This window comes from Callorhinus ursinus, unplaced genomic scaffold, assembly GCF_003265705.2.
Source record: "Callorhinus ursinus isolate GAN/ISIS: 27379988/994484 unplaced genomic scaffold, GSC_fseal_2.0 scaffold99, whole genome shotgun sequence".
Lineage (NCBI taxonomy): Eukaryota > Metazoa > Chordata > Mammalia > Carnivora > Otariidae > Callorhinus > Callorhinus ursinus.
The window spans coordinates 1,318,828-1,331,630 of NW_027397161.1; the positions used below are offsets into that span (position 1 = coordinate 1,318,828).

General features: G+C 42.5%; 1 protein-coding gene across 5 annotated transcripts in view; it reads right to left on the reverse strand.

The window, feature by feature from the left end:
* Positions 1-12,803, reverse strand: part of NCAPG2 (non-SMC condensin II complex subunit G2) — a 74,229-nt gene that overhangs the window by 28,113 nt on the left and 33,313 nt on the right. For all 5 annotated transcript variants that reach the window (XM_025859130.2, XM_025859129.2, XM_025859131.2 and 2 more), the window contains 2 exons: positions 5,459-5,638; positions 4,059-4,211 (listed from right to left, as the gene is read on the reverse strand). In XM_025859130.2, coding sequence (XP_025714915.1) covers positions 4,059-4,211; positions 5,459-5,638 — 333 coding nt within the window. The remainder of the gene's footprint in view (positions 1-4,058; positions 4,212-5,458; positions 5,639-12,803) is intronic.

Sequence of the window (12,803 nt, forward strand, 5' to 3'; positions counted from 1 at the left end):
ACTAATTAGTATCATGCTTGGTGTAAACTCTCAAATGATAACTATGATTATGAATCTCATAATTTAAAAATTTCCTAAAACAACAACTTCGGCCCATTAATGTGAAAAGTGAATAGAAAAATTTACAACACTTTGACACAGAGAGCTAAAGTGGACACCCCATTCCCTACGTCGGAGACATCACTCCTGAACCCCAGAGATACCTGGCCCACCACCCACGGCAGGCAGCACCCTCTGGCCCATCACTGCCTCTCCTCTCCAGGGCCAGCTTGCCTAGATGACCACACCGGCCTCCGCCAGCCACCATACAGCTGCTGCACGACCACAAGTGTCCTACAGCCCCTCTGCTCCAAAGCCTCGAAGTTGTCTACTGCCTAAAAAAGACAGACAAACTTCCAAGCTAGACATTCCAGACAAGAGAAAAACAGCAGGAGGAAGAAAATAGATTCTAATGGTGGAGCATTCAAATCCTATCCTAGTCACTTCTCGGCTGGCAATCCTGTACAAATACCTATAGCTGGCAGTTTCCTCCTCTCTATAATGGGGATAATACCACCGATATGCATTCTCCTCAAGGACCTAGCTCTAACAATCTGCCCCCTTTCCAGTATTTTCAACTGGATCCTTCTCATCAGCATTTAAGTATTTTCAAGTCATTCCACCTCTTAAAACAAAAGCCTCCCACAAAACTCTGCTTGAATTTCCTGTCTCCTTGCAGCTCACCTTCCCTCTGCCCTGGGACCTGCCTCTGCCCCCACCTCCTCTTCCTCATCCCACAGTAGTGCGGCTTCTACCCTCACTGAAATTGTTCTTGCCAAGGTCATAATGACCTTCTGCTGAAAATCCAGATGAACATATTCACACCTCCCCTTCCAGGAAATCTCTGATACTACTGATTACTTCCCCCCAGAAACCTCCTGGGACACTTCCACTTAAGACACCTCTTGGTATTTCTCAAAAAGTTATTAGAGTAAATAAAGACAATAACTAAGCCCAAGTCCCACACCCGACACTGCTACTCACAGTGGTACTGCGGAGGCAACGGCACGAGTGCTGCCAGCAGTAAGTCACGCAAAGAGGATGGTATGGTGGCCCAACTCTCAGCCCTTGCCCCACCAGAGGCAGGTGGCTTCACAGAAGAGAGCCCACTGCCAACTAACTAGAAAAATGACTGAGTGAGGCTGGCAATAAGTGACTGGAGACTTACTCAAGGGTGAGAGGCAGTACTTTCAAGGTTCAGGAGAAGAAGGTACTGATGAGTCTGAGGATCCACTGGTGGCTATAACCACTTTCCTCTTCCCTCACCTTCCCTGCTCCCTTCCTGCCTGTGTGTCAGTCCAGAGGGGCTACTGGTTGTGAATGTGAGTGTACTGAGGTGTGATCCTGAACAGCAGGCTGTGGCTAACAGCAACACCAGCAAAAAACACTTGCCAAAACACTCAAGCACACCTAGCTACATGGTGCAATTTCACAACCACCACAAAAGCAGATTCAACCCAAGACCAAAATGGCCAATGAGTGGATTCACCATTCACCTGCTCTACTATATGCTGCCTGCAATCTCACAGAAAGGTGGATGACAATGGTGTGCAGGCCATACACTGATGTAGAATGGAAGCAACAGGTCAAGGAACAGAGCTGACAACTCCAGATTGCTGAGTTCCTCTGGGCAACAGGACCCTCAGCAGGAGCATCACACCTCCTCCACATGAGAACTCATGGGTCAATTCTGCCATTAGTAAATGTCAACCTCAGAACAGCACAGCAAGAGAACAATCCCAAGAGGGAAAAATCCAAGAGGAAAGAGAAAGCCCTCCACTTGAGGACTCAGGTAAGCAAGGGCTCTTCAAGACTCGAGACTTCAGAGCTCCAACCTGGCTGCAAGAAATAACAACCAAGGAACATCCCAGATCTCAGCACAATAGCCCAGCCACAGAGCCAGTACCTGAGAAGTTCTCCACGATCTGCCCCCAGTCACACTAAAAAGTTGACTCCTGGGCCTTCATGGAGACTACACCATCTTGAATGGGAACTAGCCATTGGCACTCTTACCAAATGCCAGGTTCCGGGGTGATTCTTAAAACTAACACTTCCTGCACGTCTGCCCTTCCAGAAACTCCCCATATGAGCTTGTTTTTCTTTGATTCACTTTTCTCAAATAATGCAGAACAATTCTAATTAGCTCAGGATTCTGATTTGTTTTGTTTCAATTACCTGAAGTTTTATTTTACCCAAACATATCACCAGCAGGTTGGTATCTGCCGCAGACAAGACCACAAGCAAATCGTAACTGGTCCTTCACTTCAAATGTTCAGTGTGTCCATTACTGTGGCTTGTGTCCAACACAAGCATGATCAGGGCCTGACGGCGGAGCAGGAGACCCCCACCATTCTGAATGGTGGACAATCAGCACTCCCACTTCCAGGTAGCTGCCTCTCCATCTTGCCAGAGATCTCACAGCTAAATCACTCTCTGCCTGGCTTTTGAAGAGCTAAGATTTAAGATGAAACAAGCACCCTAGTAAAACATTATGCTTTCTTTCTGGCCACTCTCCTAAAATCCAAACTTCCAGGTCAAAGAACTCTTGTCCTCATCTTGCCTGGCCCCCCCCCCCAATTCTCTCGGGTCGACTCATTAATAAAGAGGAAACACTGCTCTCTACATTTCCTCACCAGACATCACCGCAACAGTCCTCTGCAAACAAAACACTTCAAACACAACACTAGACCAAAATTTCCGTCTCAGATTCAGAACTACTCAGTTTTATTAAGCTGTTAATAACAAGTGGGATAAAAATTGCAGCCAGCTTTTTTGTTAAAATGGACACACTGATTCTAAAATACATATGGAAATGCAAAAGACCTAAAGCAGCCAAAAAGCTCTGAAAGAACAACAAAGCTGGAGGATGCACGCTCCAAGACTTCATGGGAACCTGTAGCAGTGCAGGCAACACAGCCCGGGGCCTAAGGACGTGCAAACAGATGAAAGGGCCAGAGCGGAGTCCAGAAAAACCACACTCGGTCCAGTGACTTCCAACAAAACGACCAAGGAAGGGTGCTTGCGTGTGACGTGGGGGACGTGTGCTATGGAGGTCATGAAAAACAGTCTTTGGTTTTTAGTTTTTAACAACAAAAACTCACAGTTCAAAATTCATAAAAACCATAAAACAATATGTATCCTGGCCTCCCCAGTGCCCCATCCCTAGACATCCAATCCCCCTCACCTCAGGCAACTGTTACTAGTTTCTCATTTTCTTCTAGGAATATTTTACACTATTTGAGCAAATACATACATATGTTCCCCATTTTATACAGCTGGCGGCACACTACACACACCTACACCTGCTTTTACTCATATCTCAGTGGGATTTCCACGTGAGCTCATTCCTTTTCACGGCCACACAGCATTCCTTCATTGCATGAACACACCACAGGTCTCCGTGGTTAACCCGAGACTAATGGACATGTCAGGTTGCTCCCAAATTCTGTGCTGGGACAGATGAGCATTTTAAAGCAAATTTCAGAAAAGTATTGCACGGAAGAAGAAAAGACACAGTGTTATCAAATGACGTTAAAAACCTTCTAACTAACATTTTTAGCCAAGAGTGAGGACTCAAGCTAAAGGAGTATACCCTCACTTCGAAAGTTTACACCAGGTTAAAATGTACATCATAACACAATTATCTCCTCGCTTCCTTCTGTAAAATGTGAAGGGAGTTCTCCCAGTAATATTTAAGTAGTTACTGAGTGCCAAGTATTATAATATTTGAACAAAAGCTTTCATGCACATGATAGAAATATACTTTAAGGTGGGGGCTGCTTCCATCAATGTCTTTCACCAAAAAGAAAACACACATTGATGATACTTCTAGAAACTTCAATGAAAATCACAAAACAAATAAAATTTTATGACACAATAAATTGGCAGAATACACCAGACATCGGCTAGTTTAAATGTGATTACTAAAACTCTTGGAATTAAAATTACTCTTTTTGTTGATGAAAACAAATGTACTTCTTTATTTCACATCTTCAATGATAAAATCCTGCCTGTCCTACCTTAGCAGCCCGCACGGCTTTGACTTTCAGCAGCATATCAACAAAAGCCACTCTCACTTTCTCTGAATTGTCGTGGAGACTGTATTTCAGTGCTGGCAGAAGCTGTTCTAATAATGGGTGGCTTAATTTGTTATCCAAAATTATCGGCAGACACTACCAAAAGAGAGAAATAAAAACAACTCAAATTTAGAACATAAACAATAAAAACTTCAGTTAAGAAAATATTCAGTTCCATCCTTATTAGTGAACTACTAGTGAAATAAATAAATATATCTACAGAAAGTAACACTTTCCTAAAACAGTTTCATATAAAAAGCATACTTTCAATGCATTAGTATAGTTTCAACACTGATAATCAGTTCATCCATTGTTCTATCCAAACAAAATTAAAGCAGTTATAAAATAATCCTGCAATGCTTTCTCTTAGCCAAATTTTAAAGGATTTTTAGAGTTGAAAGAAACAGAGAACTACTGGTGGAGAGGGCTCCAAAGCCAATTTGTGTCGGATCCAACAATCCTTTCACATTTTTTTAGTAGCCCATGAATTCTATTTCTTGATTCAATCCTGCATGAAAACCAGAGGGCACAGAGCCCCCCCTATCGGGGGGACACAGCCACGTGCACCTCAGATGGGTGGCAGAGTGACCTGCCCAAGCTCAGACCAGTCACCAATTTGAAGATCTGATACACTCCACTTTGCTTTACAGTTATTAGGAAAAAGGAGTTTTTAAACAGAACTTTTTTATTTGAATTATAGTGAACATACAATGTTACATTTGTCCAGGTGTACAACATAGTGGTTTGACAATTCTATACATTAAGCTATGTTTACGATGGTTAAGTGTAGTTACCATCTGTCACCATACAATATTATTACAATATTACTATTAACTATAACAAGACCTTCTGTTTTAACCATCATACTGAAATATTTACAGATGAACTGATATAGTGTCCTGGGTTTGTTTCAAAGTAATCAATAGTGGGAGATGATGAATTGGCTAAAGATGAAACAAGACCAGATGTGTTCCTGATAACTGCTGAAATTGGATGACGGGAGAAAGGATAGTTTTGTAGCTTCTTGTTAAAAGTGCACAGTATACCAAAAAAGTCAATTTTAATGTATAATTACAAAAAAAAGTTAAGTACTACACACAACTCCTATTTTAAAAACACTGTGCACCACCCACCCAGGCCATCCACTAAAAACTGGTATTATTTCAAGTAGGCCTTTTTCGTAGAAGACTTTCAATTTGGTTTTTAAAAATGTTACTTTGGATGTACAACAAAAATGTCCATACTAGTCTATCCATAGAGTAGAATTACGGGTAATTTAAAAACTGTTCTTTCTCTGTATTTTCTAATTCTTCTATGATAAATAAATATTGCTTAAATCCTACCTTAAAGACAGAACAACGCACGTCAGCTGAGCTTGTGTCAAATGCCAGTTCCCCAGTTACTTTCTTGAGGAGATCAATAAGAATGGTTGGAGGCATCATTTCCCAGTATTTGGAAGTTATTTTACAGACACCAAGGATCCCTGTAGAACGGACCATTGGATAAGGATCTTCTAAAAGGCTCTATGAGATGGAGAGGAAAAAAGACTTAAAAATCTTAAATCGGCTCCCTTTATATCAGTATTCGCTTTACACATTAGCACTCTGCATTCACAACGTAGCAGACATTTCCAGTTACAGAACTGCTGGTCCTATACAGACTCACACATCTATTATCATTTCTATAGCTGAGCATTTAAAGAGGACAAGCCAGACATGTGGTGCCGTATCTGCCAATCCCATCTACAGGACTTCGCTGACAGCAGGGTCTCAAATACCATCCCCACATTCAGTGAGGTATGCAGACTTCAGACGATCCTACAGACACAGCCATGTAAACTACTTTCTTGAATTTCCAAAATGCTGTAATGCACTAAGCCCAGAATAAAGTTATTCTACCTAATGAATTAACCCAAGAAATGGTGATCGGTGGTTGCTAACAATACAAAAAGAGGGGGCACCTGGGTGGCTCAGTCGTTAAGTGTCTGCCTTCGGGTCAGGTCATGATCCCAGGGTCCTGGGATCGAGTCCCGCATTAGGATCTCTGCTCAGCGGGGAGCCTGCTTCTCCCTCTGCCTCTCTCTCTCTCTCTGACTCTCATGAATAAATAAAAAACATTTAAAAAAATTTAAAAAAAAGTTTAAGTGTTTAAAAAAAAACAACTACCCAATATTTGACAGCATTAAGGAATTACTTTTCATCTTTCTTTAGTTGTAACGATGATATGATTATGCTTTTAAAAAAAGTCACTATGTTTTAGCAATTCCTACTTAAGTATTTAGAGTTAAAATGATGATACCTCAGATCTGCTTCAAAACAAGGGAAGAAGAAATAGATTAGGCTTGGGTCACTAAATACTGAAACTGCATTATGGGTACATAGAGGTTCATTATACTAGGCTTTCTATTATTATGTCCAAATTTTTCTATTATAGAAGTTTAGAAGCACAAATAATTCTTACTCTGTAATTACGGGGAAAAAAAAGCCTTCAAGTTAGGATGAATAAGCACCCCCAAATCTGACCAAAATGAGATGGTAGTAGAGATAGCAACGTTGGAAATGAGGGATTTTTTTAAGATTTTATTTATTTGAGAGAGAGAGAGAGAGAGAGCACAGAGGGAGAGGGAGAAGCAGACTCCCTGCTGAACAGAGAGCCTGACATGGGGCTTGATCCCAGGACCCCGAGATCATGACCTGAGTCAAAGGCAGACACTTAACCAACTGAGCCAGCCAGGTGCCCCTAAAATGAGGGATTTCTACAAGAAGGAAAAAACAGATTTCATGAAAAGACGAGCAGAAAAGGTTGTGACCCAGTCACTCCTAGGTCTTTCCAGAGCTCAGACTTGCCCAAACCTGGGATCATGAACACAGATGGTACCAGGGCTACTGAGAGCTTCACGCATTTGCTCCCACGGTAAAACACGTGCCAGGGAAGAGCTCTCAAAAACGGCCTTAGTCGGGAACAGAGGAGCTTAGAAAAGCCAGCAATAACTCCTACATCTCCACAGAGGGAAAAAGAAAAGAGAGAAAGCCACCAGAAGGGGAGGCCCCTCCCCATCTGGTCACCTTGGGGTCACTGGCCTGCCTGTCCCTCAGCCACAGAACCCAAGGGAAACTCGATCTGCTGACAAGCCCTGTCCACTTGTGCAAAAACCACACAACCCACTTACCAGTCCTAATACGGTCTAGTCCTTAGAATCTAACAAAGACTTGGCATTTCTTTTAGGTGTTTTCTCTAATAAGAATTTGCCATTCCTATGTGTAATTTTTCTTTTTTTTATTTTTATTTTTATTTTTTTAAAGATTTTATTTATTTATTTGACAGAGAGAGACAGTGAGAGCAGGAACACAAGCAGGGGGAGTGGGAGAGGGAGAAGCAGGCTTCCCGCGGTGCGGGGAGCCCGATGCGGGGCTCGATCCCAGGACCCTGGGATCATGACCTGAGCCGAAGACAGACGCTTAACGAATGAGCCACCCAGGCGCCCCATATGTGTAATTTATTTTTCACTGTAAAACAATTATTACATAGGTCCTGCCTCTTAAACTTATTAACATGTACATATTACATATCTGCTAAAATTATATGAAACCTCGTAGCATGGAAACATTTTTATTCATACAATATCTCTACCAACTATGATGTTCTCACAGTAAGATTTCTTCAATTTACAATATAAGGGATTTTCAATGGACTAGAAAGGGATATAGTTACATCATTCATTAGCCAATATTCTAATATCCAAAGTACCAAGCATATGACAGCATCTACATCTGTAAGAGACCAACAGCTCCCTACACACCTTTCACCTAGTAAATTAGAACTAAACTCGCCTCTAGAAATTCATTTCAGTTTCTAGTACAAGAGACAGAAGATTCACCAATACGTTCCTAATATTATATTACATAATCACATCACTTTACATATTTTTGATGTTCCTATGGACAATAATAACCACTGTCATTTTATTTACATAATATTTTCTAAAATTTTAATTCCAGTGTAGTTAACACAGTGTTGTATTTATTTCAGGTGTACAACAGAGTGATTCAACAATTCTACATATTACTCAGTGCTCATAAAGATAAGTGCACTCTTAATCCCCTTCACCTGTAACCACTGTCATCTTAATGCTAGGGATCGAGGGAAATGTTTTATATATAATTTTTCATTGCGACCTTACCACAATCCGATAGGTTTTAAAAAAACAGGACTAAAGAGGTTAAGTAATCTGATCAAGACCAGACTTATTAAGTGGGAAGTAGGACACAAGACAAAACGTGTGACTCCATGCCCTCAGTCACTATGTGTGCTGCTGCCCAGCACAAGGGCTAAGGAGGTTCCCTGCAGGACATCCACAGAGGACTGCTCATGTGTCCCACTCAGGAGCAGGAGGGCCGCCATGCACACCCTGTGAGTCTGTGAAACGGCAGGTACAATCGAAGACACATGTGCTGGCTGGACTGGTGGCACACACTCCATCACCATATCCAAGGCAGACGCTTACACATTTAAAAGCAACAGTTTCATAGATTTGGACACCTGGGTTAAAAAGAGCAAACGTTGGGGCGCCTGGGTGGCTCAGTCGGTTAAGTGTCTGACTTTGCTTGGGTCATGATCTCAGGGTCCTGGGATCAAACCCCGAGTCAGGCTCCCTGCTCAGCGGGGAGTCTGCTTCTCCTTCTCCCTCTGCCCCTCCCCCGGATCATGCTCTAAGTAAATAAAATCTTTATTAAAAAAAAGAGCAAGGGAGGCGCCTGGGTGGCTCAGTCGTTAAGCGTCTGCCTTCAGATCAGGTCATGATCCCAGGGTCCCGGGATCGAGCCCATCGGGCTCCCTGCTCCGCGGGAAGCCTGCTTCTCCCTCTCCCACTCCCCCTGCTTGTGTTCCCTCTCGCTGTGTCTCTCTCTGTCAAATAAATAAATAAAATCTTAAAAAAATAAAATAAAATAAATAAAAATAAAAAAAGAGCAAGGGCGCCTGAGTGGCTCTGTCGTTAAGCATCTGCCTTCAGATCAGGTCATGATCCCAGGGTCCTGGGATTCGGCCCCACATCGGGCTCCCTGCTCCATGGGAAGCCTGCTTCTCCCTCTCCCACTCCCCCTGATTGTGTTCCCTCTCTCGCTGTCTCTCTCTCTAATAAATAAAATCTTAAAAAAAAAAAAGCAAAAGTTTTTCATAGTTTTTTGGCTAAAAACTACCAAAATCTAGTTTTGATTAGCCCACCAACATTAGCCCCACAAAATTAATGATTCTCAAGGGGTATTTCAGGTAAATATACATGCAGATAAGGCATTACACCAAAATACTAACGACTGCTCATTTTAGGTGCATGTGTGTCTCTACGTAGGTGTGTATGTATGTGCATATGTATGTATGTGTGCACATGTGTATATGTATGTATGTAAAAAGAGCTAAGTCTACACATATTCATTATACGATTCTCTCAACTTGCTGCATGTCTGAGATTTTTCATTAAATCAAAAAACAAACAGGGGCATCTGGGTGGCTCAGTTGGTTAAGTGTCTGACTTTGGCTTGGGTCATGATCTCAGGGTCCTGGGACCCAGCCCTGCACTGGGCTCCACACTCAGCAGGGAGTCTGCTTTTAAAAAACAAACAAACAAAAGGAAGTATTTTAGGAATGTCATGGGTAACCATCTTTATCATGGCATTTTTGCTATCACTTCTTAAAATTTAATTCTACTAAGACAATAAATAATATTTTTTTAGCTTGTGTTAGGAAGCCCTGAAAATGTTAGGGAATATAGAGAAATAAGCAGAGGCTAGCACTTTCCAGCCAGATGAAAAAAATCCCTGCAGTACCCTTGGAAATAAATGTGGCATCCTAATGCTCTCATGTCTCATTTGAAAAATCAGTCATTTGAAAAATCTATTGCAACAGGCATTATTTACAGGCTTGCCTTAAGAAATCACCAGTGTTTGTTCATCCACATTACGCCACTTTAGTGCAGGCAATACCAAAATCACGAAACCACAGATAAAGACACAGAGAAGTTAGTGACTTGCCCAAAGTTACACAACTATAGAGAAGTGGCATCAAATCTGGGGACCTACTATAACCACGTCATACAGCCTCTATGCTAGGGAGACAAGAATACATGTAAAACACTTAAAAACTATAGGGTCGCCTGGGTGGCTCAGTCGGTTAAGCGTCTGCTTCAGCTCAGGTCACTGATCTCAGGGTCCTGGGATCGAGCCCCACACTGGGCTCCCCGCTCTGCGGGGAGCCTGCTTCTCCCTCTCCCACTGTCTGCCGCTCTACTTGTGCTCTCTATCTATCAAATAAATAAAATCTTTAAAAAAAAACATTTAAAACTATATAGAGTAATAACTGCTGAAACAAATAATGTTAATAAAAATAAAAAAAAAACTAAAAAAAAGAAATAATACATAACCCACTAAAAGAAAAAAAAACTAGGGGGGCGGAGCAAGATGGCAGAGGAGTAGGAGACCTGGATTTTGTCTGGTCTCAGGAATTCAGCTGGATAGGGATCAAACCATTCTCAACACCTACGAACTCAACAGGAGATCGAAGAGAAGAAGAGTAACAACTCTCTGAACAGAAAAGCGACCACTTGCTGGAAGGTAGGACGTGCGAAGAAGTGAATTCGAGGCGATATTCGGGAGGATAGACGGCGGGGGAGGGGGCCTCCGTCGGCCGCTTCTGGCAAGTGCTAGAGCCGCGGAGCACAAAATCGGACCTTTTAGAAGCCGGCTCCGCTGGGGGACGTCGCTCCAGTGGCTAAGTGGGGGGTGGAACCCTCCCGGGACAGTGTGGTCTCAGGACCCTCGGGGTCACAGAAAGACCGGGGGTACCTGAGTACGGCAGAGCTCCCAGGGATCGGAGCCGGGAAGCCGGCAGCAGACACGGAGCCGAGGCGCGGGCTCTCAGCTCGGGGTGGACATAAACTGTGATCCGCGGTCCAGTCAGGCCACTGCTCCTCCAGCAGGGACCCAACAAACGGCAGAGCCGGGGAGACTCCCCTTCCTCCCCCGGGAGGAGCGGCGCGGGAGCGCACCGCAGGGATCTGCTGGGTTTGGAGACTCCACACGGGGTCGGGTGCCAGAGATAGAAACGCTCGGTCACAGGCCGGGTGAGCACGGAGTGCGGCCGGAGAGCGGAGACAAGGGAGACTGACTGTTTTTCTGTGGGGCGCACTGAGGAGCGGGGCCCCGAGTTCTCAGCTCCTCCAGATGGAGATTGGGAGGCCACCATTTTCACCCTGGTCCTCCAAAGCTGTACCGAGAGCTTGCAGGGAACAAAAGCTCCTGAGAGCAAACCCGAGCAGCTTGCTTAGCACCTAGCACGGACACACAAGGGCGGGGCAATTCCGCCTCCGGCAAAGACATTTGGGAACCCCGGCAACAGGCCCCTCCCCCAGAAGATCAGCACGAACAGCCAACAAGCCAAGACCAAGTTTACCAATCAAGGAGAACGGGAGAACTCCAGTGCCAGGGGAATACTGCACATAGAATTCATGGCTTTTTTTACCTTACTTCATTAGTTTTTCAAAGTTAATTTTTTTAACTGTTTTTTTTTTTAATTTTTCTTTTTCCATATTTCAAAAAATATCTAATTAATCCCATTAACTTTGAAATATTTTATTTTTCATTTTTAGAGTCATATTTTTATCCCTTCATATTAGTTACCTTTATTTTTGGCATATAAGTTGTTCTCTCTTTAAAATTTTGAGATACAATTTCTTCTAACAGATCAAAATATACCCTAAATCACTAGTGTATGGCTTTGTTCTAGTCTCCTGCCTGATCACAGTCTCTCCCTTTTCTTTTTTTCCTTTTTCTTTTTTTTTCTTTTTAAATCTTCCTCTTTCTTTTTAAAAACAACTTATCAATTCCTTTTACAAAATCTTTTATAATTTTCATCTTTACGGTCATCTGCCATCCCTTCATTGTATCAACCCTTATTTTGTACATATATGTCTTTCTTCCTTTAAAATTTTAGGAGGCACTTTCTTCTAACAGACCAAAATATACCCAAAATCTAGTGTGTGGCACTGATCTATGCACTAGCCTGATCATATTTGATCATATTCTGCTTTTTTTTTGTTTTGTTCTGCTTTTGTTTCTTTTTATCTTTTTCTTTTTCCTTTTTTTTTTCTCTTCTTTCTTTCCCTTTCTTTTCCCCTGGTTTCAGGTCTTTTCTGATTTGTATACAGTATATTTGCTGGGGACGTTGTAAACCTGTTAGCATTTTGTTCTCTCATTCATCTATTCTCCTCTGGACAAAATGACAAGACGAAAAAAATCACCTCAGCAAAAAGAACAAGAGGTAGTACCGTCAGCCAGGGACCTACTCAATACGGACATTAGTATGATGTCGGACCTAGAGTTCAGAATCATGACTTTAAAGATACTAGCTGGGCTTGAAAAAAGTGTGGAAGTTATTAGAGAAACGCTTTCTGGAGAAATAAAAGAACTAAAATCTAACCAAGTCGAAATCAAAAAGGCTATTAATGAGGTGCAATCAAAAATGGGGGCACTAACTGCTAGGATAAATGAGGCAGAAGAGAGAATCAGTGATATAGAAGACCAAATGATGGAAAATAAAGAGGCTGAGAAAAAGAGGGAGAAACAACTACTGGATCACGAGGGCAGAATTTGAGAGATAAGTGATACGATAAGACGAAACAACATTAGAATAATTGGG